The sequence below is a fragment of the Notolabrus celidotus genome, chromosome 3, assembly GCF_009762535.1.
Source record: "Notolabrus celidotus isolate fNotCel1 chromosome 3, fNotCel1.pri, whole genome shotgun sequence".
Classification (NCBI taxonomy): domain Eukaryota; kingdom Metazoa; phylum Chordata; class Actinopteri; order Labriformes; family Labridae; genus Notolabrus; species Notolabrus celidotus.
The window spans coordinates 19885248-19911646 of record NC_048274.1 but is presented as its reverse complement, the minus strand read 5'-3'; the positions used below and the strand labels follow the sequence as shown (position 1 = coordinate 19911646).

The window sequence follows — 26399 nt, the reverse complement described above, 5'->3', positions numbered from 1 at the left end:
TTATCATTTCTATACAATATTTTTCGATGCCTGTAACTGATGCAGTAAGGTAGGTGTCAGGAGCTACAGCACACTGAAGAAAGCCTTGGTTAACATTTTCTAAAGCTAGCCAGTGAGTGGGACGTTTGACTGTTGAACATCCGCAGGGGGATTTCTCAACACCATTGAGCCATACAGCCAAAACCAGCTTAAGGCTGATTTATACTTCTGCGTCTCCCATACGCAGCAGGGGCTGATGCGCACATGAGCACCACATACTTGTGCGTAGATGCGTCCGTGTCGCGTAGCAATTCTCCGCCAAAACGCTAGAGGGCAGTGTGGTCTCTCTGATAGCCGGTCGCCTGCTTCCGGCCCGCTACAATCTCTGTTTAATTTTCCACAGCGATTCAGAGCGTGTTATGTTAATAGACGGCTGATACATGTTGCTGTTTATCATACAGACATGATTACATAAAGAATAGAGAGGAGGAGATGAAATACACGGCTGATGAGCGGGGATCCCATAAGTGCTGTAAATGAGGGAAATACAATGCCGCTGAGCGGACCAATCACAGGGCTTGCTATCCGCGTCGATTCTACACATAGTTACGTTTTGGAGGAGGTGCACGTCAGTTACATGCGTAGGCTTCTACGTAGGTACAGGAGCTACGTGGACTGCCAGCGTAGGCTACGCCATCGATTTGACGCAGAAGTATAAATCAGCCTCAAGAGCTGCAAGGTAATGATTTGTTTACAGGGGGTGCCACATATGACACAAAACAAAAGTTCCTCACATGAGCTATTCAAGAATGGGTCAAAATTTCCAAATGTAAAGTACTCTTGATGTTTTGGCTGTTATTAAATATTTCATGGGGCACTGGTTTGGCCCAGTGTTTGAGTAACATGCCCCATGTATAGAGGCTGTAGCCCTTGAGCAGCAGCCTGGTTGCACGAAATAACTTTAAAAAAAACAACAAACAATTCATCTACCCCCCCCCTCCCCAGACACAATGGTCCTAAACCTGGCAACAACCTGTTATTTCAATAGACTGTGCCCAAAAGTCAGTTAAAAAATAAATTACACTTAAGACACAGAAAATGTGCTTACATAGGCTTCCTTTAACTTTTGGCATGCCGTGATCCCACGTTTTATTTTTTTTAATCTAAATTACCCGGCAATTGTGAGCTGTTTCTTTAAAGGGCATGGTTATTAAAAGGGACCAGATCCCTCCACCGCCAGTTCATTGTTCCATTAAAAAGAAAACCTCAGAATCCACAGACCTTATTCTTGAGAATGATGCAGTATCTCTCCACCTCTTTGTGACATTTTGGAAATTACCCTACATTGTTCTTACGTGCATGATTCCCCAGTAACCACTGTCCAGATTTTGATGATACATAGAGGAAAGATTTGTTTTCACACATCACACCAGAACTTTGAATTTGCTCATAAGTACTGTGGTCCAAAAAACAGATGGGTTTGTTCATGCTTTGCCATCTCAAGACTGGAACATTTATGGGGCTGTATGTTTGTTGTGGCTTTCTTGATATTATTTTCATGATTTAATTAACAAATAAATCATGTTTGTCTTAATATGTGTGTCACTGCTATTACAGGAAATTTGTTCTGTAAGAATATGCGGGGATATGACAGTCTGGTATTATTCTATACCTGAATGCAAAGAACAAACAGGGAACACATAAGCATTGGTTCACAGACATGCTGTATACCCTGTATAACATTAAAATGTTGCCAGATATCGATTGTAAATCCCCCATAGATTATACTATCTTGCCTGAAGAAAATCAAGGCCTTCTTGACTGACTACTGTGTATCTTACATGTCGTTAAAACATATTTTTTCAGTCAAAACATTTTCAGATGAAATTTTTATGTCTTTATGTTTTGGGCCAACAAGATTTTGAATCACTCTCTGATACCAGATGTAAGTGCCTCCTGCCCGCATTGTAAAACTATCCCGTATCTCGTATCGCGTTATTTACCTCCCCTGTGTTTTCATCATTGTTCACTGCATGCTTTTTGGCTGTATGAAAACCCAGCTGTGGATGGGTAAAATGAATTACATCAGAATGTGTGTGTGCCAGAGAGAGAAGCTGTCTAAAGTCACACTTTGCCTGGATGCTTGAATTGATCGTTATCACACAGCAGCCATCTTTATCTGATATCTGGTTTGCAAATCCTATAAACCTATCTTAGCATGGTTAACATTTCATCACTTTTGATTTATTGGCTCCTGAAAGCCAGTAGATAGTGAAGATCTGGTGCTAAATTTCATATTTGACAATCTATTAGCAACAGCCAAAGTTAGCATTGAAGCACTTCCTTGCTTACATTATTGCTTGATAGTCTTTCGTAACACATCGTCAAAGTCTTTTCTGGCAAATGGGATTGATCTTTGCTAACGTTACTGTTTGTTTGTGTCACATGTTGGGAAAAGCATATATTCCTAGCTAACAGCTTGGACTGTAGTCTACGATATGCCTTATTATCACCTAGCTTTCTTACCAATCACCCAGCTGTGTGAAATACTTGATCCTGATTGGTCAAAAGCCTTGGACAACATAATTTTTTTCTTCAGGAGGGACAATCTGATCACACACATTACACACATCAAACCAATCTGCCGAAAGGAGTGAAGGCACATCTAATGTGCTGCATATGATTTCATATCTCCCTGTTGACAATGTGACAAAAATGTCACATCTGAGAGAGCTGAGAAATATATTGTTTGACTTTCACAACAGTGATGTGTGAAATAGTCACATCGCAGATGTGCAATGTCAGTCATGTGACCTGAACCATGTCAGGCTATCACCACTCCCTCCTTATCCAGGATTAATCTCAGATAAATGGCTATCTGATATCACTTTAATGCAGCCCCTCACTTAAACACACAGATTACAGACTGCTGTGTATGCAAATACTGTATTTGTATATCACATGACTGCAAAACATAAGCATTCACACAACAAGACTATGGTCAGAGATATCCCAATGGTGGTTAAAGGCTGACCAATCACCAGAAAGGAAGACAAGAAGTGGTAATACAGTGCCAAACCCCAGACTGAAAAATAACTGGGAAGAGGACCTTTTCTATGTGCTGCTGTTATTTTCTGCATCTGTTCAGAATGACAACAGAACAATGCTAATGTTTAGACATTACTGTGATTGAAAATGTTAAGTTCAATATTGATTCACAAAATTTGAGTTTTGTCTCAGTCCATTGGGAATCTGTTTGTCATAAGCACTGGCCAATTATACATTATCCCTTACTTAGCAGGTTTACTTGTTAGCCTAGCTTACCTAGTTAGAACTGCAACTTGCTAATGTTTAAGTTAGATTGGAATTCATGCCTTTCTAAGGGGCAGTGTTACACTGTTGAACTAACTGTACCATGGGAGGCTGCAGTTGGGGAAGCATATAAACGGAAACGGCTGAAGTACACCGACAGCAGCCGAGGTAGAACAACGTGGCTGGTGTGCCAAAGTGCTTCTGGTCGAGGTTGGATGTAGAGAGTTTGTTGCCACATCCACTTCCAAGTTCCTCAAGGGAATGGGTTTTCAATGACAGGCCTACCGACAAGCCATCAGATCAATGTCGGAAGCTGCCGAAAAAAGCAGCAGATGGCTATGGATCAAAAGAAAGGACCCGTCTGGGCTGCAAAATCAACAGGGGGGGTAAAAGCAGAGGGGGGCACACCTGGGACACCAGCCCTGCAGAGGTGTCGTGGGCCTATCAACGAAACACCAATGAAGAAGGGTGCCCACTTGAGGACCCCAATGAAGCACTTACCCCCACCCCACTCAACACCAGTGCTGATTAATCTGTAAGGGATTGTAATATCAAGTCCTATGAGCTCAACTGCCAAACATTAACGTTAGCTAGGAGTGGCTAGCTGTAACTTTAGCTGTTGTCTTACATAGCACTTGGGTTGTCAAATATATGTTTAATATGAACATCTATTTTGATTCCCCCATACGTTTTCCTCTCCATTGTCTTTTTTGTTACTTATTAATCCAGAAGAGGTGTAATGATAACATTAGTCAGATTACACATTGTTCAGTCAGCAAACTTGAACACATCAGTATGGCACCATAACTAACATGACTCCACAGAGGAATTGGCCTCCATGTGAATATGGTTAATAAGGCTTTTGTTCCTGAATGTTACTGGTTTTAAAACTCACGTCAGCTGATTGAGCTGTGCAGGAGATGGTGAGTGATGGTCCACTGCAGAGTGCACAGAGATGAGGGTTAAACAGTGGATTGGGTAAGCACAAGATAAGGGTGAATGAAAGCAGCAAAGTAGTGAGGTCACAGCAGATCCCTCATAAATGAAGTGTCTGGTTGAGTTTTCCTGCCAGACAGGAAAACTTTTTTTTAAAGGAGTGCATTACCAAAGATTCCACTTGAGACTATAACTGAGGCTCGAAGTAATGGACTGATAACACAAAGAAGGTCGTCCAAGTCTCCTAAATGGCCTTGGGGACTGCCTTGGTGATGAAAGTCCTGAAGGTATTAAGAGATTTATAACTGTAGTTAGTCTACAGCTGTTAACTCCAGGTCTTTCTGTGGTTACATGAGACAAGCTTCGTGCATACAGAGATATGCAACTTGCAAGGCTTGTCGGCTTCAAACAGTAATGGAACAACAATGCGGTTCCAGTCTGTTATCAATTGGTCTGTGATTTGTATAGCTGAGGTATCGACAGTGACAGTGCAACTATAAAAGTGTTACAAAGAGCTAATCTAGAACAGATTTTACACAAAACAGAAAAGAAAAAAAATAGCCATTGTGGTTGGTTAGAGAGCTGTTCAGGTGTGCACTAATCAGAAAAAGATGGAATACGATGACTGAAGTTTTTTGGGAGGTCCGACTGGTCTTCAGCTCTACGAAGACAATTAAAGCTCCATTAAACACAGGAAGCGTATCTCAAAGGCCTCGTAAAGGTTTTCTCTGAGAAAATGAAGATAAGTACTGCTCTGTGTCGTGTAACGGCACAACTCAGAGCGGAATAGCTTCCCTGAAAAAAAAAATTCTTGTGTCAACTCCAAGTGTGAGAAAAATGAACAGGTTACTGTTCCCACAGCTGGGGGTTTGTTGATCACCGTCCAAAATACACAAGGAGAAAACGCCAAAGGGAGAAAAGAGAGTGATAGTTTGAATAGGATGTCCCTCTGGACCTCTAGATGCAGTGCAAACAATCTATTAGGAGATCATGTTCACTATGAATGCGTTGCCCTCTTGTGTAACTAGACTATTTATTACAGCTTGGCGAGAACAGAGGTTTCATCAAACATTTTAACAGTTTAAGATTAAGGCAAAAGCGTTAATGATGAGGACTGAGCTGAAGACAGAGCTGTCAGTACCTCACTTAAATCCCCTGGATGATGAAAGGTACACTGCTGCAAGAGGGAATTTCATCAACACAACACAAGCACACATACGTTATATATAGGCTACATATCACATATACACACACATGTTTACAGTTTATCTAGTGTTGCCCCACACAATAAAGTAGGACTATATATGAAAAGATGATCTCATTTACGTGCACCTGCTCACACAGGCACGCACGTACACATGCACACACGCACGCACGCAAGCAAGCACACAAGCATGCAAGCAAGCACGCACGCACGCACGCGCACACACACACACACACACACACACACACACACACACACACACACACACAGACACACACACAAACACACACACACCCACACACACATGTAAAAGTATTAAATGTAGTGATATTCAATCCAAACATTTAACAATATCCACATGCACCCACACACAAACTCATAAACTGAAGTCCATCCTGTCGCACACATCTGGTTCTTGTTACCTGTTTCAGAACTACATCAAATCACTTCCTTTTATTTGTCAGTCCAGATCTCCTGCTGTTTGACATAACTAGCTTTAGCACCTTATTGCACTGTTTATTGTTTATATTGATCTACTTTCAGGGGACAAGCCACTGTGGCTTCTGTTGAAATGTCAAGCGTGTATTAATGTCATTATTCAACAATTAGATTATATATAAACATTTTAGTAGACGAGAAAAATCTGATGAACTATTTTCAGTTCAAATGTAAACGTACAAGAACATCATACTGTTGGTTTGTTTTCTTTAGCCACAGCAGCAATGTAATAGCTTTTTATAGCTTGTAAAAGGGGGACCTCTAACAGCAGATTCTCCTCTACTCTGTGAATATTCAGGGTATAGTAGGAGCCACACACCAACATACACACTGAGGAGAAAACATGTGGACAGTGGACACACACAAACGTGCCTGCTACTCATCACCTGCTATAGAAAGCAGCTGTCTGTCTTAACAACCAGATACACATGAACAGCACTTCAATGATGTGATACATTCAGCATCTGTCTCTCAGACACAGAGAGAGGTAGAGACACTGCCTGTTTTCAGTCCATTCCACTGGACTAAAAATAAACGCTACACACACTGAGCCTCATGGTAAAGCACTTAAATACAACTAAACAAAAGTGAAGGCTTTTTTTCCTGGAATTTTTGTGCTGACTTGTGTAGTAAGTGTTGATGTTAGCTTGCATAAGTTGCTCACTTGCAGTATTTGGTACTCCTGAGGTTACATTGTTCTTTAGTTATTCTGTTTAACTGTGTGTGACTCTTTCATGCTGAAGCTGTGCTAAAAAACAAAACTGAAACTTAAAGGTATGTTGACATGTAACAGTGGAGTGTAAATAATAACATTTAAGATCACTATATTGTCGGTTGTAGGGATGCACCGATCCCACTTTTTAGGTCCCGATACCGATATTGATACCTGGGCTTTGGTATCTGCCGATACCGATACTAGCCGATCCAATCCCGGTATTGATTTAACAATCTCTATTCCTTAATGTGAGGATAGAATCATGTTTTGGAAACTTCAGGCTTTTCTGACTTTGTAAACCAAAATGAAATAAATTTAAACTGACAGTATCATTATTCAAGAGATTAGAAATAAGTACCAGCAGTTTGGTGAGTTAATCTTCATAACCAACAGATATTACAATTCAACTGTAAACCTCAGCAGTGGATAAGAGGAATTAAATATTCTGTATAAAAAAAACAGCTTCAAATGTGAAAATAAAAAATATGTCAACATAGTGTTTCTCACAGAAGTACAGTGTACCTGTGGCTTGGAGGAGGGCTATAGTGCCTGCTATAGTGCCATATGGATCGGCAATATATATCATCCCTTTGTCACCGATATCCAATTTAGCTTTTTGAGTCCGATCTAGCCGATATCCGATACAAGGTTTGGATCGGTGCATCCCTAGTCAGTTGTAGATAGAAAAAAAGTAGGCTAGTTGGGTTTTTGTACTCTGATTTGTAGTTTCACATATTTTTTTCCGTCTTTCAGTTACTTTCACTTTTTTTAAACAAGTATACAGTATTCAATTTGATAATAATAATATTCCTTGTAAGTATAAACTAGAGGGTACAGGTTTTATTATTATTATTATTATTAAGAGTAAAGAAACTGAACAAGACAGTGATTTTGAATACAGTCTAAACCCAAAGTTGTCATCTGGTAGGTGGTGATCATATACTGTACATAGGATGGACAACTTGCCTTCATATCCTCTGATTGTAAGATGTGAAGCCAAAAGACAGCCTGGATAGGTGCTGACATATTGTGCTGGTGCAGCTAAGCGCCCTGGCTGGTAGAGCTGTAGCACTGACATCATACCCTCTCCACTAACCAAACACACATTTAACTAACAGATTGAAAGGTCAAAGATCCCTCAGGTGGGTACAGTGCAAAGCAGAAAAGATTCTTGTGTTGACTTGAAGAAAAACTATATGGCTATGGAAAGGTTAATGACTCCTGTGTTAGTGTTTGGAACATTTTCTTCGTGTTCTACCTCTACTCTACTAATCCAATACCAAACACTGTAGCAGCCCGCATTTGTTAACAAAGCTGTCAGTCAATCATCTTTTTTAAATCAAATAACTTATTATCTCATGAAAATGAGCACTTGAACATCAATCAGCACGCTAGGAACCAACTAATAGACGGAAACCATGTTTGACAAAAATGTATTTGGTGTGTATTTAATTTTATGGTTTGACCCAGGTTTCATTTGTTGATGATGATCTATACTGCAGCCAGTCGGTAGGGGGAGCTCTTAATCTTTTGGCCACAGTCAGTGGACACTTAGGGTGTCTATTTCAATATACAGTCTATGATCAGCACCCAACAGTGGGTCACAGAGCCATCCAGAGTGGGTTGCAGATGTTTGCTTGGAAAAAAAAAGTTGTGACCAAAAATATTTGCTGTGCCAAAAGTTTGAAGGAATTTTCCTGTAATTCGGAGCATAAACAGTTGTAGGGTAAGTAATCATCATCATCAATCATATGTCAACACAGTAGGTGAAGGTGATGCACCTTAACCTGGTTACCCCCAACTATTTGGACAAATGTTGGACATTTGTGTCACAATGGTCATTAAGTAGGAGGCAGTGGGACCTGACAGCATGGTTTAAATAAGGCACCACACATTTATATTTGGATTTATGAACGTATTGAAAGTAGTTTGAATTTTCTGCTCTTTCATTTCCAATGGTGAGATCATAAAGAGAAACTCCTGTCTACGGTGACTGTATACATGCAAATGTTATATTAGACTACACACAAGGCAGCTGGTTAGACTAAACAGCATTGTTGCCCAAATGGGAAAACAGGGGCTCTGTGTTTCATGTTGTTCCTGATTGGTCAAAATACATTTTGTATTTATGACGGAACAGATGTTTCTGATCCGAAGAGGACAACAAAGAGGAAGGGGGTGTGAGAGGATTTTAGGACTGACAAATACACAAAGAAGGCTGAAGATGAGTCACTGCGCAAGTGAGAGGGAGGAGGAGGAGAGTACAAACGGATCAAGATGAATAAAAGTGAAAGTGACACAAAATGAGGACAACAGAGGGAGTAAAGCCTTCGTTAGTGTAAGACATGGAAGAGGGAGTGGAATGCGAAATTACTGTGGATGTCTACAGAGCAGAGCTGCTGTTCTCCTGCTAAACCTCTGGTTCACTGACAGTGGCTGTCAGCTCGGCCTCTGCCAGCAGTCATGTCCTCTTCAAGGTGGGAAGCCACTTACAGGGGAGAGAAAAAACAGGCAGCAGCTTCCCTCTCAGCTCTGATTTCTTCCTCCTGCTCTGAGTAAAGACCTTTACATGGCTTTCCAGTGAAATCCCCCACAGAGGAGAGCGCTCAGCCTGCCAGGGAGCAGCTTTATTTCTTTTGGATCAAAAAATACCTCCACTTCCAGAGGACCCCCTCCTTTACTTTCTTTCCCCATTTTACATCTGCCAGCCGCCTATATCAGTTTTCTCTGATGTACACATTTTTGCATATTTTTAGATATTATATGTATTGTTATTGCAACTAAGCTATTTGTTAGGTGCCAATGAGCTGCTGTGATTTGTGAACGTTTTTTTTATATTTTTAATAACATATGCTCTGTGTCTCTTGACTGAAATGGTCAGTTCCAATAAAAAGATGGCTCATCACACACAAACTTGAATCAGATGGAAAAGTATTAATACTTCCGTGACCAGACATCACATTTTTCCTGCAACAGTGTAATATTGGTCTCTCATTTTACATTGCATCACCCACAGAGCACACAAAGCTCCACATGCACACACACTAGGACATGTAAATAATGATTCAGGGCTGTTCTGCCCTGTCTTCTCCAATGGCTCATAGTGATCTTGTCTCACATCTGTAATGCCTCTGTCATACCCCCGATCCCAGCACAGCATTGGGACAACTTGGTGTCACCATCACACCTTTGAGACATTCATATTGAAAGTGAGATGTTACATGGGTATAATATAGTGCATTTTAACTGGCAGTATGAAAAGAAGGTTTATCTGAAAGATACCAGGGAAAACACAAACAGAATGACTACAAGGATATGATTTAGGTCTGGCAACAAAACTTCTGATCTGTTCATCATTTTGATTAAATTTAGGTGCATGTTGGACTTGAAATAACAGGCTTACATGTTAAACAATAACAAGACTAACGCAACAATACAGTGCAGAATATTAGCAGTAAAAAAATAGGATTATCTCAAAAAAGGGGTGGAAGTGTCAGATTACTATCAAAGAAATCTGCATCAGTTTTTCCACTTACATGTGACTGGCAGCCTATGTCAGAAAGTGAAGACATTATGTTCGTAGCTCATGTGGCTTTATCTGCATTGCTAACCCTGTATGTGTCTTGTAAGTCTCAAAAGCTGTCATGTCAATGCTTAGTTATCTGGATAACTCATTAGTTTAGTTTATTTCATATCTAATCAGCTGGCTGTTGCTCTCTTTTAATCTGACAGAGGCTCTTGTCCTGCTTTCACTCAGCCTGTTTTGAATATTTTTCCCAAAGTTTCTGATTAGTTTGCGGCTTGATGATGAAGCACTACCAGGACGGCAGGATATGAAAACAAACTGCCATTGTGACATCTTTTCTTCCTGTGATATATATTATGATATACAAAAAAGATACAAGATACATCCAGTTTGATTTTATGAACACATAAATAATAAACAACACAACCCCCCTCCTTTGCAAAAAACAAATGAACTGCAGTGTCACATGTAGTCAACCCTTTCTAATGATGTTCAAATGTGTGGTGTCTAGCCTTGGGACAAGAACTTTTTAAAAGAAGACTTCTTCTACTACCTGTGACTCACACAACAATCCACTGCATATGTGCAGCAGGTGTAGCAGCTTGAACTAAGCCCTCAGCGGCCCGTCTTCTCCATTAACAGCTCACTATGTGGCAACAGTGTTAACCAGCTCTGGGATTTGGTACATAATATTTTAACACACAGATGCTGTTTGAACCACTGCTTGCTGCTGCTCATAGTGGCAATATGTCAAAGCTGCCTTCATACTGCAGAGAGGAAGCTGCACCTCTTAATGAATGTATTTACAGCAGCAGGAGGTTTATAGACAATTCAAATACTGATAACTCCTTGAAATGTGAATCCATTTTCATATGACAGACAGGTATTTAAGATCCTGGATACTTGAATTAATGTTTAAAAATAATGTATTAACAAAAAAATGAAAATGCTTTTTTTTAAATAACAAAATGCTTTATATCATATGTGTGTAGATACATACATACACATATATATGATATAAGTAACATAATATTAAATACTGTAGTATATAACAATGTGCAACATGATAACTAGAATAAGCATAATATTCATAGTGATAATATATATCATAGCCTGTATACAGGGCACTCACATAGACCACTAGGCCAACGGCACCCCAATTATAAGTATTATATAAAATGTAGTTATCTATTTTAATGTAATTTATATAATATATTATGAATACATATGTGTTGTTTATATGTTGAATAACATGCAGGCCTCTGTTATTTCATGTAATAGTCTACATTCAAACAGTTTTTTGTAGTGAAATTATATAAAACATTCTCTAGTATCTGAAATGTTTTTTCACTGACTAACGCACTGCTGCATTTCTCAACCGTGTTTTCACATGTGATCAGAAGGCAGAGAACCCTTATCCAATGTGGAGGCGTCAAAGACACATCTGACAAACCCAACGAGTGGCTTCTTTGTGTTTATCTATGCACGAGGTGCTGCTGACACGCTCACTTAAGAGCCTCCTCAAGTAACAGAGTTCGACTTTGAGCATCAGCCTATATTACCAATAATCTATGGTCTGCGCTATTGTCTTACCAGACGGAAATTCCTTTTAGTTAAGTGCTGAAAAAATAAACTAGCTTATTTTATTTTTGTTTAAAGCAACAATGAAATTGCCTGTTCTGCAATGTGACCATTTTACATACAGAAGATTGTTTGCGATGGTTTGAACGATATATTGTGCAGCATAAGATCAGAAAATGTGTTTACAGGGGGTAGCCAGTAGCTTTGAATTCGGAAAATGTAGGACTAAAGTTAAGTGAAGTTAAAAATTTAGGAGGAAACAAGGGGATGAGAGGGAGCTTAAGACAGTGTGAGATAACACAACTTTATCTGTAGTCATGCGTGTCAAGGGCTAAAGTTCCCACTCTTGCATCACATACAAGCATGGATGAGCTGAAGTCTGTTGGTGTGTTAATCAATCATCCAAACACAAAACAGATCAATCAGTCGGGCAGACATTCAACCGTCAGGACATCATTCATTCTGTAAGCTGACTCTGTGTCTCCCATCTCTGTGTTTTTCCAGAGGTTTCACTGCTGAAACTCGACACATCCTAAACTCTCTGAGGAACAATCACAACACAGATCCTCTCCAGTGCTTCCCTGTCCAAGGGATCAGTGACCCTAAGAGGTTGGATTCATAGGACACAAGAGGAGGCTGCTGGTGCTCAGCCTAAGTGGTTCCTGTCATTCGTATTTCTTAAACCCTAAATTATTCAGACATGATCTTTTTTGACAGGGACGAAGACAGGATCGGTTTCTCAACATTAATCCACACTGACTGTCTCTGGTTAGCATAAAACTCAAAGAACCGTCATCATGTACACTCAAAAACAACACTAAGCATGCACCTAGCTGAGGGTTTCTTTCATTTGACCTTAACTCAACCTGAGATCTAATGCTCAGGCTACTAGACGAAAGCCTGGCTTCTGTCTCTCAGTAGTGAAACAGAGAATTAGGGGCCAACAAGGAGAGAGAAGTTGTGGAGAGGAGATGGAGTCCAGGCCATGAGTTGGGCCTCATTAATGAACACTTTAAATGTTTATGTGTGACGCACATGAGGCAACTGTGGGTGAGAGGGTGTGTACTAGATTTGGTGCAAGGACAGGGACTCACATCTGTTTTAGACCACTTTAGAAGTCCCATACGTGTTAACAAGGAGTTATCCTGACCCAAAAAGAAGTAGAACAGAAGAAACATGCTGTCCTTTTGTTTGGCAGGATGTTAAAATTATGCCTCAAACATACACTGTGGTATGACATTGAAAACCACATTGGTATCCACTCTGCAGGCATGTCGTGACAGGCCCTCATGTCCAAGTCCCAGTATGATTACATGAGCTGGCCTTGCTTGTTTAGGGAGCATTGACTTTAAGCTCTTAAGTGAAGATCAGCAAACAAATAACTAATCTTAAATAACCCCTTTTATGAAGTCACACAGATTGCAACAAACGCAAAGCAAAGTCTAACTCTCTAAACTAAAGAGGCACACAGTGGTTACAGACACAGTGGTTTACTCAGTGAAACAAAACCATCAACAACGCCCACAAAACTTAAAACAATCAAGAACAAATGTAAAGCAAAATAACTGGGTCTGTCACCAAGGGTGTATCCACACTTTGGATGAGGGTGGCATAGGGCACTGACACAAAGGGGGGTGGCATGAAGTAATGAAGTATGTGTGTCCATGCAAACAAACATACACACAGAACGCTGCAGGAGCCCACAGTTGTCAACAGAGTTGTCATCTCTTTAAAAACAAATATCCAATTAAAACTAAACTTCTGGGTGCTGGTGGCCTAGCGGTCCAGGCACCCCACGTACAGAGGCTACAGTTCTCGTTGCAGGGGTCGCCGGTTCGATTCCCAGCCGGTCGACCATTTCCTGCATGTCCTCCCCCACTATCTACTCCCCACATTTCCTGTCTCTCTTCAGCTGTCCTATCAAATCAAGGCAAAAAGGTAAAAATTATAAATTTAAATAAATAAATAAAAAAAACTAAACTTCTCATGAAAATGAACACTTGGACATAAATTGTTTTATAGTTTGACCCTTTTTCCATCTGTTACCTTGAAGGAGGCGGGGCTTGCAGCCTTAACTGAAGCCAATCAGTAGGGGGAGCTCTAAATCTTTTGGCTTTATATTCAGTGAATACATTTGGAATTCATGTCTCTGTGGCAAACCATTAAAACATTTTGATTGTCTGATGGATCAGTAAACACACGGACAGACGGACATCGTTTAGACATCTTGGGATGACTAAAAACTGCAGCTCTTTCCCAGATAATTTTGGCAATCAAAAGGAATGACATTCAAAAATTTGCAAGGCTGACACCAAACAACTGTGGGAACTTTTGTTTGGACCTACATGGAGAGATGGGGGAGTAGTTCTTGGGTTAAAGGTTTTGCCTGTGAAGACAACTGTGGTTGTGTAGAAAATTGGATCACTGTGGTTAAAGTGAGGTTTTCTCTGCATTGGCTTGTAAAGTTGTTGTGAGTTGGATCACTTTATGTGGAAAAGACTGCAAACATTCCTAAAATCTGACCATTTAGGTATTGACTGGGACATGTAAAATTAGATATTTTGGAAATAAAGAAGCAATTAAGTCATTTTGCTTTCACTCATGGAGAGGGTGAAATAGCTTCAAACCACAAACTGTCTGGACAGGGAATTTTATTTATACACATCCAAACGGAGCACAGGGAAAAGCACTTGAACAGAACAATACTTTGATATAATGGATTTCCAGGATACATGTGCATTCTTTTAAATGCTGAAAATCAAAAGAGCAGTCCAAACTGTGCTTGGCAGTATGGAGAGGAAACAGAAAGCAGCTACGTTATATATCTGATGTGGACACAATCCACATATGAATTGGCATGAGTTAAGAGGCCTTCCTGCTGTTTGACCAACAGTCAGCACGCAATCGCATGTCCATGGTGACCTACCCTGTATGAGTTTACAATGAGTCAGGACAGGATGTGGATGTGGTTAAAAGGTGACTTATATGTCTTAATCTGATGTCATTGAAGCTTGCATCATTTCTCTGGAACAGAGGATATATTTACTGTTGGTTTAAAATAGTGTGTAGTGAATCTTGTGAATGTGTGAGGTTGAGCACATCTGTTCCGTCCGTTATGTGTGAAGAGCAAGTAAGAACCTCATCTGTAACAAATGAATAGGTTATTTAAAGCAAAAAATGTGTGTAAGTGGCCAACAGTGAAATGATATCAGACCCCTGCAAAGAGGCTTCAGAGGCAGAAATACAGCCAAAATGATCAAACTCTGTGTGACTCAGCCTTTAGATATCCAAGCAGGCAAGAAACAAGAGGAACCTGTGCCAGGAAACCTTAGGACAAGAAATACTGATTGTAAGCTTTTCTCTTTTTTTCTACTTTCTCAAACACAGCCCGAGCGGGACTGCTTTAATCTAACCACATGCTCTTCATTTGTTGTACTGAAGGTGTCTGTTTGTGGAGAAAAGCAGGTCAGAGAGTAAACTGGTTGAAGTGGGAAGTTTACGTAGACAGTAGGAATAAGAAAGACATGCACATGTAAAATGTGAAGAACCTATCAAATCACCACCTGATACATGAGTTTTTGGAGATGGACACACCTGGACCAGCATTCTTTTGTTTTTGCCCAGATCACGTACCAAAGTGCCTTAAGGGCTAGGTTACAGTGTCATCACCCTTGTGAACTGGTTTGGTGTCTTTGACTGTTGTCTTGCAAAGTCGATTAATCTTTAAACTACAAAGACCATAGCGTGCTGTGTCATGGCATGCCGTTGAGTAATTTTCAAATTACTTGTTTTGTCCGACCAGCAGTCCAAAACCCCCAAATCCTCCATAACAATCATGTGATCCATAAACACAGCAAATAGACCGTGTTTAAATCTCTGGGTTGAGTTTGCCCACTAACTCTTTTTTTAATGGATGCCACTTTGGTGAATAATTACACAGCAATTATGGAAATTGCTCAAATGTAGCAATGTAATACCACAAGTAGGGAAAGGTTACACAATTTGCAGCCTTGTTGTGTTATGTCTGATACTCAGTATTGATCTTAAAACCACAGGGAACTCAATTTGTAGCTCCACACGTGTTATTTGTATTTTCTCTTAATGAACTCTCTCCCTCGTGTTGTTTTTCTTTTTAACCTGAATAGGCCTACTATCTGTTTTGTTGTAAAATGCAGGAGTTATGTCAGTCTGACTCTTTTTTTCATATCAAAGAAAAACATCCATGATATTTTAGGGAACACTACTTATATATGACTTTTAGATTGCCCTTTAATTTCTAAATTGTGTGGCATGTTTGGTTATTCCTGAACCTACAACACAAGCTCTTTACAATGTTGCATTAAAACAACAAGTGTCATTAAAATCATGGAGATCTTAGCTGATGTTTTCTATGTGATATGCTTCACATGTCTGATAGTTATGTTAGAACAATTTTAAAAAGGTGTCCTGTAACTTGAAGGTAGCTTGCATCCGCTAACATCACCCATATAAATCAAAGCTACCAGTCATACCAGAGGTAAGACTGCATCAGCCTGAGGTGTTTTAAAGCTGTTTCTTTCATCTCTCTATTCTTTCATAGAACGAAACCTGATACATATAAATTGTCAAGCAACACTTTCTTTTTGTTTTTACTACTGCGCTCTGCAATGCGACCTGCAAATATTCCGGTTGACCAGCCACCTGCTACCCATCCAGTTATGGTAATTATTAAGAAACTTTTACTTTTACCCAAAGGACATGTCTCGCTGGTTTATAATATGCTGTTAGAACAAGCACAAACACCATTACAAATTATATCTAAATGGAATAAAGACTGCTCTGAGTCATCCATAAACTGGACCGATGTCTGGAGAAATACTATACGACGCTACAGAATGAGTATAGCTTGTTCTCCATACTGTTCTCTATGTGAGTTAAATCAAGTGGGGACATTTCTACATACCATGTGGAGGTGTCCTGTCCAAAAGTTTTGGATACAAATGACAGAACTTCTAACTGAAAAGCTTGGTTTGACAATCACTTGCTCTCCTGAGCTCATGCGTTTGAACGATGATGAAAACTGATCACTTATGCATTGTCATCATCAAAACTGTGACTGTATGAATTGTACTGACAGAATATTGGACAATGTACACCTGCAAAATCAGTCAAAAATGAATAAAAAATTAAATACAATAAATCAAAACCTGTGAGCTAGTTTTTCTTATATAAGCTAAATCATCTCACCAGCTACCAAAAATCACTTCATAATTTTTCACTACATAGCTTACTACTTTAGCGTCTTTCACACATGTACTGCACTCTTGAAAATGTCCTGACATCGTCTGAGGTGGCTGAATGTGTGTACACAAACATCCCTGTAGTTAAACGTCTGCAAGTTTGGGTGAGCCAATGTGTGCATGCAGCAGGTAATATAGTAGGGAGCATTTACTGTAAGCACGTGGCTGGAGAGATGACACTGCTCACATAAAGCACTTCAAACTTTTTACCACTTGCCTGTACATTAGTTTCCTTTGTAGTGTTTGTAATGCAGATCGAGTTATGTCTGGGTGTGAGAGCTCTTCTGGCACAGATAATCTCCAGCTGTAAGGAGCATGTTAGAAAAGCAGGTTCCTGAAAAAATCATGCCCTGAATTTGCTGAAATCATCTCGAGAAACATGACTTCATGTGTGAAAGGGACTGTTGTGTTTTTTTCTGTGAAAATTCTGTCACTGAAATATGAGCTCTTTGCTTTCCATTTAAGTTTCATTGATCTTATTATGTTCACAGCATCCATCCATCACAGTTAAGGTTGATTGCTTTTTGACTGACAATATTAGATTTTTTATTATTATCATTCCATTATGACGTATCTAAATGTACTAAAGCTGCTTGGATGGCATTTAGTGTTAATGTGTGACTTATAAACTGAAAATTCAAACCTGACTCGACTTGGCAGACTCTGAAAACCAGCATGATTGGTCCTATGTAAATAATACTTTTCAGCTACAGCCGTTTCTCCATCCAATTCTACAACAATATAAAACACACATGTGTAATCTGTGTATATTAAACAGTTGAAGAGTAACGACTTTAAAACACCAGCAGATATTATTCACATACTTTGCCCTCTATGAGATGGTACTAAAGAGACAGACACAGATTGCTCCTTATGAACTGAAGTGACTCTAAAGATGCAAAACCATCGTGACCTAACTGAGAAAGATCAATAATCATTTCAGCAATAGCTGCATAAAGTATGCACACAATAAAAATCTGTCATGTCTCCTTGACATTTATCATCATGCCGTACATGATCTGAGCGGGTGCCTGAGCTCACACACTGTAACATGATATTATGAGTGTTATCTGCAGCAGTGAAGGAGCCCTGCAGGGTCATTTAAACCAGAACAACATGCCAATCAAGTGGAGGATGGTTTATAGTTGAGCAGAGCCATCAGTTCTATCAGAGCTGGACTCCAAGGATGACAGTGTTTAGAAAGAGAGCAACAGAAAACCAACTCTCATCATCATAAACCTGCTTTAGCTGCCAAAACAGACAATACAGAGACAATTCACACAGACACAAAAATAAACATGCACAATCAGACACACTCACATCACTCACATTCTGGTACTAAACTTTGTACTGTATATTTAGCTTGGCACAGTTGAATTCTGACCTCTAGCACTGACGGTATGAATATATAAAATGGCCAGAACAATAGAGATGCAGAAATCGAGCTGATTCACGCTGTGAACAGAGGAAGAGGAGGAGAACTGCGGTGGGTAAGGCTTTTGTGTATCTGGAGAGAGAAGTGAGGGTTTACTTCTGCACAACACCACAAAAACCCATGGAGACATTTACATTTCAAGCATTATGCACATCAACACGTGACAGAAAAGCAGCAGAAACACATGAGAAAAAACAGGATGGACAAAAATAAAAAGGTAGTTTCTATCTGGACATAAATCATCAAAGGTATTATTCATTATTTATTAAAGGTCACTGTTGGATAGATCTGAACATAAAAAGCTCCTTTTCATAAAATCATCTGCCTTATGTTTGGTATTACTATAATCACAGTGCTATAAGTACAGTAATTTACTCCACTGTTTTCATAGCAGCTAAGCGGCTCTCTATGGGAAGGTGTGAATTTTTCCAGGTGGTTAGTATGTCATCTTCAATCAAAACTCTGAGAAATATTACTTTTCCCCCAGTTTATTACAATACAAGAGAGAAGTGCCAGGTAAAGAAATAAGAGAAGAAAACCAGAAACTATTGGAAGAAGTCCAGCCTGTCTTTGGATGGAGATTAGACTGTCAGTCTGACCGGGTCTGGGTCAAATATAGTTTAAAAACCTCAATTATCCAATCATATTTTGGCAATCATAACTAGTTATGGCTGTCCTGTCAAATCTGGGATTTCTCCATATACATTGAAGAGAGTGCTGCAGTGTTTGCTGTAGTAAAAATAGTACTCAAGACCTAAAGACTTTAGAGTTGCTTTAAACTGCCTCTTGCTAGTTTGCTTATAAACAAGTTTTATTTCAAAGATCAAGTGGCATATCACTAACCACATTACTTACAAGTTATATTTTAAAAAAAGGAAAAGAAAAGCAGATACAGATAAAATGTTTAGTGTTTCCACATTGTGTGGATACATGCCATGGATAGCCTCACAGAGTTTATGTGAATGTTGGCAGCTCTTTATTGGATCTGCAACCCTTCAAAAATAATAACAGATGACTTAGCATTTGTCAAACACATCAGTAAGTCCTCATCTTTGAAGAGTTTTCTCTTCAGATTAGCAGCCATACAGGATGACGTCAGGACACAAAAACGTTTTGCTGTTGCATTTTTACATGCTTTTGCTTACAATGGTTGCACTATAGAAACCTTTGCTGGAATACAAGGATAAAAAGGTATCTCGGGATCTATGTCTAGAGGACAACATTGTGCATGTGGTTATCAAATAAATCTTCTGTTCAAGGTTTCTGAAGTCAAATGATTATTTAGTCCTTCCAGCTGTTGTGCTCAACTTTATTTTGATTCCATAAATAAGATGCAGGACAGTTTAGGACTATTATATGGAAAGTTTTATGAGATAACTTGTAACACAATTTGGCAAACTAGAAATGAAAAGAAAAATGATTAAACAATAACTGGGTACAGAAAGAATTTTAGACTGAACCATAATGCAAGAGATTGCTTTATAAGCTAGCAGGCTCCAACAGCAAACATCTGCCATCAACTAGTTGCTTATCTGACAAAATAAACGGTGGCCAATTACAAATGAGAAGCCTTCTTTTGACTACTTCTGCCATAGTCAGTGGCATGTCCAGAGGGGTGGCCAAGGGTGGCACTGGCACCCCTTGAAATCCAATTGGCCACCCCAGGGGCCATCCCAAAATCCTACACTATGATTGGCTGTTTGCCTTGTCAGAGGTGGGGTTTCTTTTAAAATCTATAATTTGGGATGAGTTAAAAGGCTGACAGTAGATTTCTTTATTAGTGCTCTCAAATGTGACTTTGAAGAAACATCTTTTGTAAGTCCTTAAAGAATTAAGCTTAGAAGATTTATGCCACTTTGTCATGTTTTTTTTTTCAAGTCAAAGAGAATATTACAACTGTTTAAGTTGTCTTTAAAGAAAGTAGGTTGTGAAGACAGAAAGTGTACTGTTATTTATTTGTAAATGCACTGGCCACCCCTACCTATGAGAGCCTCAGTTCGGCCACCCCGGTCAAAAAGTTCTGGACACACCCCTGGCCATAGTATAAGACACATTCATTCCATGTGTCTGAGAATCCTTATCTTTTCAAACTGCAGTGGTGCAATCATAAGCCTGACAGGCATTGAAATGTTGACTCCTCAGACAGCCCAATAGGTTTTGTATGGGCAGATATGGTGTATTCTAACTTGGATCCAAACAAATTTGTCCTCAGTTTCAAGGAGACCCCAAATTGCTTAGCAAATCTTGTTTGGTGAAGGGACCCTAATAAAGGCCCCTCAATAAATGACTGCAGACCATAATTGTAACGCATCCAGTACCCTTTTTCTGCAGTCAATTTTTACAGATTTCAAGTTAAGGCATTACCCAGGTAAAACCATTTAGGCCCCAATTGGCCGTATTCACATTGTGGTCATTTTTTTATGATGTCACACTTAGTGGGAGAAGCTGAAATGATCTTATAATGCACTTTGAGATTTCTTGAAATGAAAAGTGAGATATAAATAAAATGTATTATTATTATTATTATTATTATTATTGTTATTATTATTATTATTATTATTATTATTATTATTATTATTATTATTATTATTATTATTATTATGTATTATCTCTGTTGTCCAGGTTGTAAGTCATACAAATCAATATTCAATATCAACTTGTTTATGCCTTCAGTAAGTAATTGGGTAATGTAAAGCTGGATAATAAAGTGAATGGGTAGTCATGTGGAATCCAGACAGTCATGTTTCCATCCAAAACGTGACGTCACCAGACAAAGGCTGTAATGTGAACATGGCCTTATCAGCATGGTGGCTGGGTAACAGTACCTTTCAGCAGTCTATCACCTGCTTAGTTATATGGAGAACCTTAAACATATGACCTACTCTGGGACAGGGGAATGAGGTTAGCATCCAGGCACCAAACTCAAACTTTGCGTGTCTGAAAAGATGAAAATTTGTAGTCATTGCTTATTCAGCCCTGTCTGACTGTCCTCACTGAAACTGAGTTCAAAGTAATATTTTGTGAAGACACAGTGGACCAATCTGTTCACCCCCCGAAGTTATTTGAAAAATCAATTTGATCCAGGTCTGCTTTAAACTGCCTTGAGAAACATGGAAAGGAAAATACAACCTCATCTAATCCACCTCCTGAAGCACGCCACATCTCTTTTAAAGCCAGAAATTAAACACGACACAGAGCTTGTTACAGTCTAACCCTGACAGTAAACAGATCAGATGGTCTGGCCTCACACCAGACCTGCTACCTCATTTATCAAAGGATCTTCTAACGGCAGCATCCAAACCTCATCCAAAGTTCAGCTTAAGAAGAAAGTTATCTAAACGTCACAATGAGTGATTTACATTGACATTCACCTGATGTGTATAATGTATCATGAACTTAAATCTAACAAAGTCTGCAGTGAATTCATTTGTATCATTTAACCTATGTTCCCAGACTCTTATGCGATATGGTATCAAAGAAAATGTTCATAAATGAGACCCCTTGAGACTGTGTGTAGCAGAGAGAGAGAGAAGAGCAGAAAAGGAAGCAATTTCATTTGGAAATATTTCAAATCTGCCATATATACCCCTTTCACATCCTCTGTCTCATATCTATCTAAGTTAATTTACAAAAAAACCCCACATCATCTGTACTAATGATTGCATGAATTAACCAAAACTGATGTTTGAAATCACCAACAGCAGTCTGTAGACCCCTTCCCCTCTGACTGGACACGGTGGAAAAAAAAAAAAAAAACCATCCTCTCCTGTAAGACTACTTCTACTTTTAAGGTTATACCACAGTGTCCAACTCCCTGAAGGGGATGTTTCCCTCAATGTTTTAACTCTGGAGCCAGAAAGTTCAAGTTCAGCTAGTCACACTGTCACAGAGCCAGCATGATGGACATCAGCATAGTGAATGAAGGTTAAAGTATGAGGTAAGTAGACATCAGTCACCTTGTCCTTTTGACTGCTTTAGTTGAAAAAAATAGGACACAGTTTCATCATCAGTACACACCGTCACCATGGAGTAATGATGTTCAGGAAAGTATTCTTTTTCTCCTCAAAGTGAGTTTAAAGTTTCAAAAGTTGGATACTCAGTGTAGAGTTCTGGAAATTATGTGGAATTATGACTAAGTGGTTACAGAAACAGGTCCACAGCCTTAGTAAGATTCAGGTTCAGTCCCTTCTACTGACAACAGCAGTTTGCTCTATAAGTGTCCTCCAGCAAATTGCTGTTCTGGGACAGATAACTGAAAATGTGAATGTGAACTGGCCAGTTTCCCAGTTGTCTAACTCAGTTGCTCAGGTCATGAGAGTGAATGAGACACAATGAAACCTCATCTGTATAGAGGGTTCCACTTGAGAATCTTACCTGAGGCAGGTGCTGTTCTTGCCCCCAGCTCTGACACAGGGATACTCCACAGTCATGATCTTGTTGTCTGGACACCCCTCTCTGAGGAAAGACAGAAACTTTGTGTCATTTTTAACACATTTTTTCCAGCAGTACTCATCAAATCGACACACACACACACACGTCACACAGGGAAGAAGAGTTTAGGAATAAAAGCAAGCATCTATATCTTGACATGAAGGTTCCTTAAACAGTGAGGCCACCAGGGCTCCCTCATGCATTTAGTTTGAAGTTGTTACACCTAGAGGTACTGGGTTACAACTTGACAGTCCTTTGACATTTGGCTAAAATTTCACAAATTTCATTGTGAAGGGTGATAGACTGATTTATTGGTCAGCAGATTAATTAGGCCAATTAATATCTGAAACCACTGCAGGAAGCCTTGTCAGTGTGGCTGCTGTCTGGCAATGTTGACACTTTACCTAATATCCAGTTTTTGTATTCTGTATTCTTGTATTCTACCAAAGTCACCATCGTCTTTTATGAATTATGACATTTTTCACATCCTAAATGACAGCATATCAAATTTAAAACCCATGTTGGCTAGTGTTTAATATAAATTATGTTATAATGCATAGAATAATGCAGTTTAATGTTGTTTCTGACCAAAATATCAAGCATATCTACAACATGTTGCTGGCTGATACCATCATGTACATACAATTGTAATGTGCATAAAATTATCATTAATATATTTTTTCATATCTATCAAATACCAAAAAACAAAAACAATATAGTATCAGCATTATGTATTAGCCAAGGGACCACCCAGCTTGTGTTCAGCAGAGGGATAAAAAACAACCATCCGTGATGGTATGAGGATGCACCATTGCCCATGGCATGGGTGGCTTGCATATCTGGAAAGGCACCATTTATTTTGAAAAATATATATAGGTTACATATGCTGCCATCGAAACCATGCCTTTTTCAGTAAATGCCAAATAACACTATTACAACTGTATTGGCTCTGTCGTAGAAAACTGGCCTTCCTGCAGTCCCAACTGTTGACCTATTGAAAAGGTGGTGAATCTAGAAACCAAAAAGGAGACCCAGAGTGGTTGAGCAGCAGAAATCCCCTACTGGGCAAGAATGGGACATTTCACTTTCAAAACTCCAGAAACTGGTCTCCTCAGTTCCCAAACATTTACAGTGTTGTTAAAGGAAGAGGTGATGAAACACAATGGTAAATATGCCCCTGGCACTTGTTGCAGGCATACATTTAAGTTCTCAGTTTTCAGTTTCAAAATCTAATATGTTGTCAATTTAATATAGAGTTTAAATGGTTAGTAAACAAACAAAGTATGTTTTTGTCAACATTATACACAGCATCCCAATATTACAGGAATTGGGGTTGTACTCTTAATGAAGCATGACTGATTCTGGTGTTTGGCCAACTAAAACGTTGATTTGAAAGTTAAAAAAAAACCTTATTGTGAAACATTGGCTGATTTTTTATAAGAACACAAAAGACCTGACTAAAAATCAACATCTCTTTTAAGTAATGAATGAATCATTAGGACGTGTGTCAGAAGCTCTGCTGCCCCAGTTTCTCTAGTGATTTGTTCCTTGTGCTTGTTTTATATTTTCATAGATGATTATCATAAAATAAATATTGGTTTTGGACTGTTTGTTGTTATGATTTGACCTTGGCATATGCAGGAGACGTTTGTCACATTTAATATGCCAAATTAAACAAGAAGAACAAAGCCAGATAATATTAAAAAACAGAGGTCGCTGCCCTGAGTACCATTTATTTGTTTTCTTTCTTCTTCTTGTACAAATCAGGAACATGATGCACTCAGCAGGACATTGAAGTATTTGGTTAAACACGCTAATTTCCTCCCCTGTAAACACAGCCTCAAACACGTCTTTTTTATGGTGTGACTAATTGCACATCACAATGATACTGATATATCTTCAATTTAAGTAGGAACCCATCCGGCTTATAGATGTGTCTTGTCGTATTGTTATACAGCAAACCTTTAAAGCATGCATCCAACAGATGTCACATTCATTAGTAGGTGAAGAAGATGCATCTGGTCAAAGCAAAATATGAATGTATGCTGCAGCTTTAGTGGTCTCCTCTCCTCCACAGAACATTGGATGCATGTGCTCCTCTCACATCCTCCCCTCACCTCCTGACCCACTGTCTCCGGGCACCTGAACAGCATCTGTCACGTTATGTCTGAACAAGTAACATTTGGCTCATTGAACCGCGACCGATTCCAACCATTTGGAGTTTCCCTTTGCCTTCTGCATGTCCCTGAAAATCACATTAGATTAGACGCGCTGCAGCGGTTCATCCAGGGGTCTCTCCTCTTTGAAACCTGCTCACGCAGTTTGTCGTTCAGAGCAGAAAGCAATAAAACGCTCCAAACTCTGATATGACATCTGGTGCTGAGTGCTGATCTGACTGGGAAGTTCGTGTTTTGGCGTTATATTACATGCTGACATATAAGGTTGAGAAGGAGTTATTAAGAAGTTTACAAAGCGTTTTATTGCCTGTAAAATCACGTCAGATCAAAGTTTATTTCACATGTTTGAAATGCTTTTAACTTTTCCCGGAGTTTTGTGTCTCGATAAGAGATAACATTTATAAACCACTACGTCTGTTATCAAATTAATCATGGACAAGTCTGGCTTTCCGTCACTAGAATACTGCCTTTCATTCACTGAAGACATGTTTAGGTCAATCTAATAAACTTACCTCGAAGTGTCCACTGCGAGCGTTGTCCTGATAGAGCTGGCACCAGATTCCCACAGAAAAACAACACAAATTGCGCCAAATGGTAAAAGAGTCGCACCATAAAGTTGACCCATGTCCCCTCTGCGCTTCGGGACAGATGATCTGTTCCAGTGAAAACGCCTTCACATCAGAGAAAAACACAAATGTTTTTACATGTCAGTTACCAGCGCGGGCAGTGGTTTTAAAGTATCAGTAATCCTCGTCAAGTATCCCGCAGAGGTGACGCACATGGAGCCTGTGGGAGAAGAAGTGCTGCGCTGTGCGTCCGGAGCCCCGTCCCCACTTTACGCACTGAGGCAGAGACCCCTTGGAGAGCTACTGAAGGGTTTACAGCCGAGTGTGTTCGCACTAATCCCTCTGGATTTACATTCCTGCCTTTAAGGAAGAGACTCAAAGCCAGCGAGGATCCAGCCGCTCTGCACATTGCAGATGATGACGTATGTAGGCCAGTAATTTTACAATTTGCTCAATGGCAACCTTAATCCCCAAATTACCCCTAAGCTTTCCTGATATTTTAAAAGGGAACACATATTACTACTGAGTTTCAAAACATCACAGTCTGTCTGTAACGGTTAGAGGTAGGTGGATATATAGATAGATAGATAGATAGATAGATAGATAGATAGATAGATAGACAGACAGACAGACAGATAGATAGATAGATAGATAGATAGATAGATAGATAGATAGATAGATAGATAGATCCGTTTTTATACATTTTCAAAGTACATATTTCTTTTTGATATAGATTCCTAATAAAGTTACATTTTCAAGA

The 26399-nt window shown here is 39.3% G+C and overlaps 1 protein-coding gene across 1 annotated transcript in view; it reads right to left on the bottom strand.

Annotated features, from left to right (window-relative positions):
- Positions 1-25988, bottom strand: part of LOC117810802 (collagen and calcium-binding EGF domain-containing protein 1-like) — a 44425-nt gene extending 18437 nt beyond the window's left edge. The window contains exons 1-3 of the mRNA XM_034680766.1: positions 25853-25988; positions 25586-25744; positions 22840-22920 (exon numbers count right to left, since the gene is read on the bottom strand). Of these exons, the coding sequence (XP_034536657.1) occupies positions 22840-22920; positions 25586-25744; positions 25853-25854 (242 nt within the window). The 5' untranslated portion in view covers positions 25855-25988. The remainder of the gene's footprint in view (positions 1-22839; positions 22921-25585; positions 25745-25852) is intronic.
- Between the last annotated feature and the right edge of the window lie 411 nt (positions 25989-26399).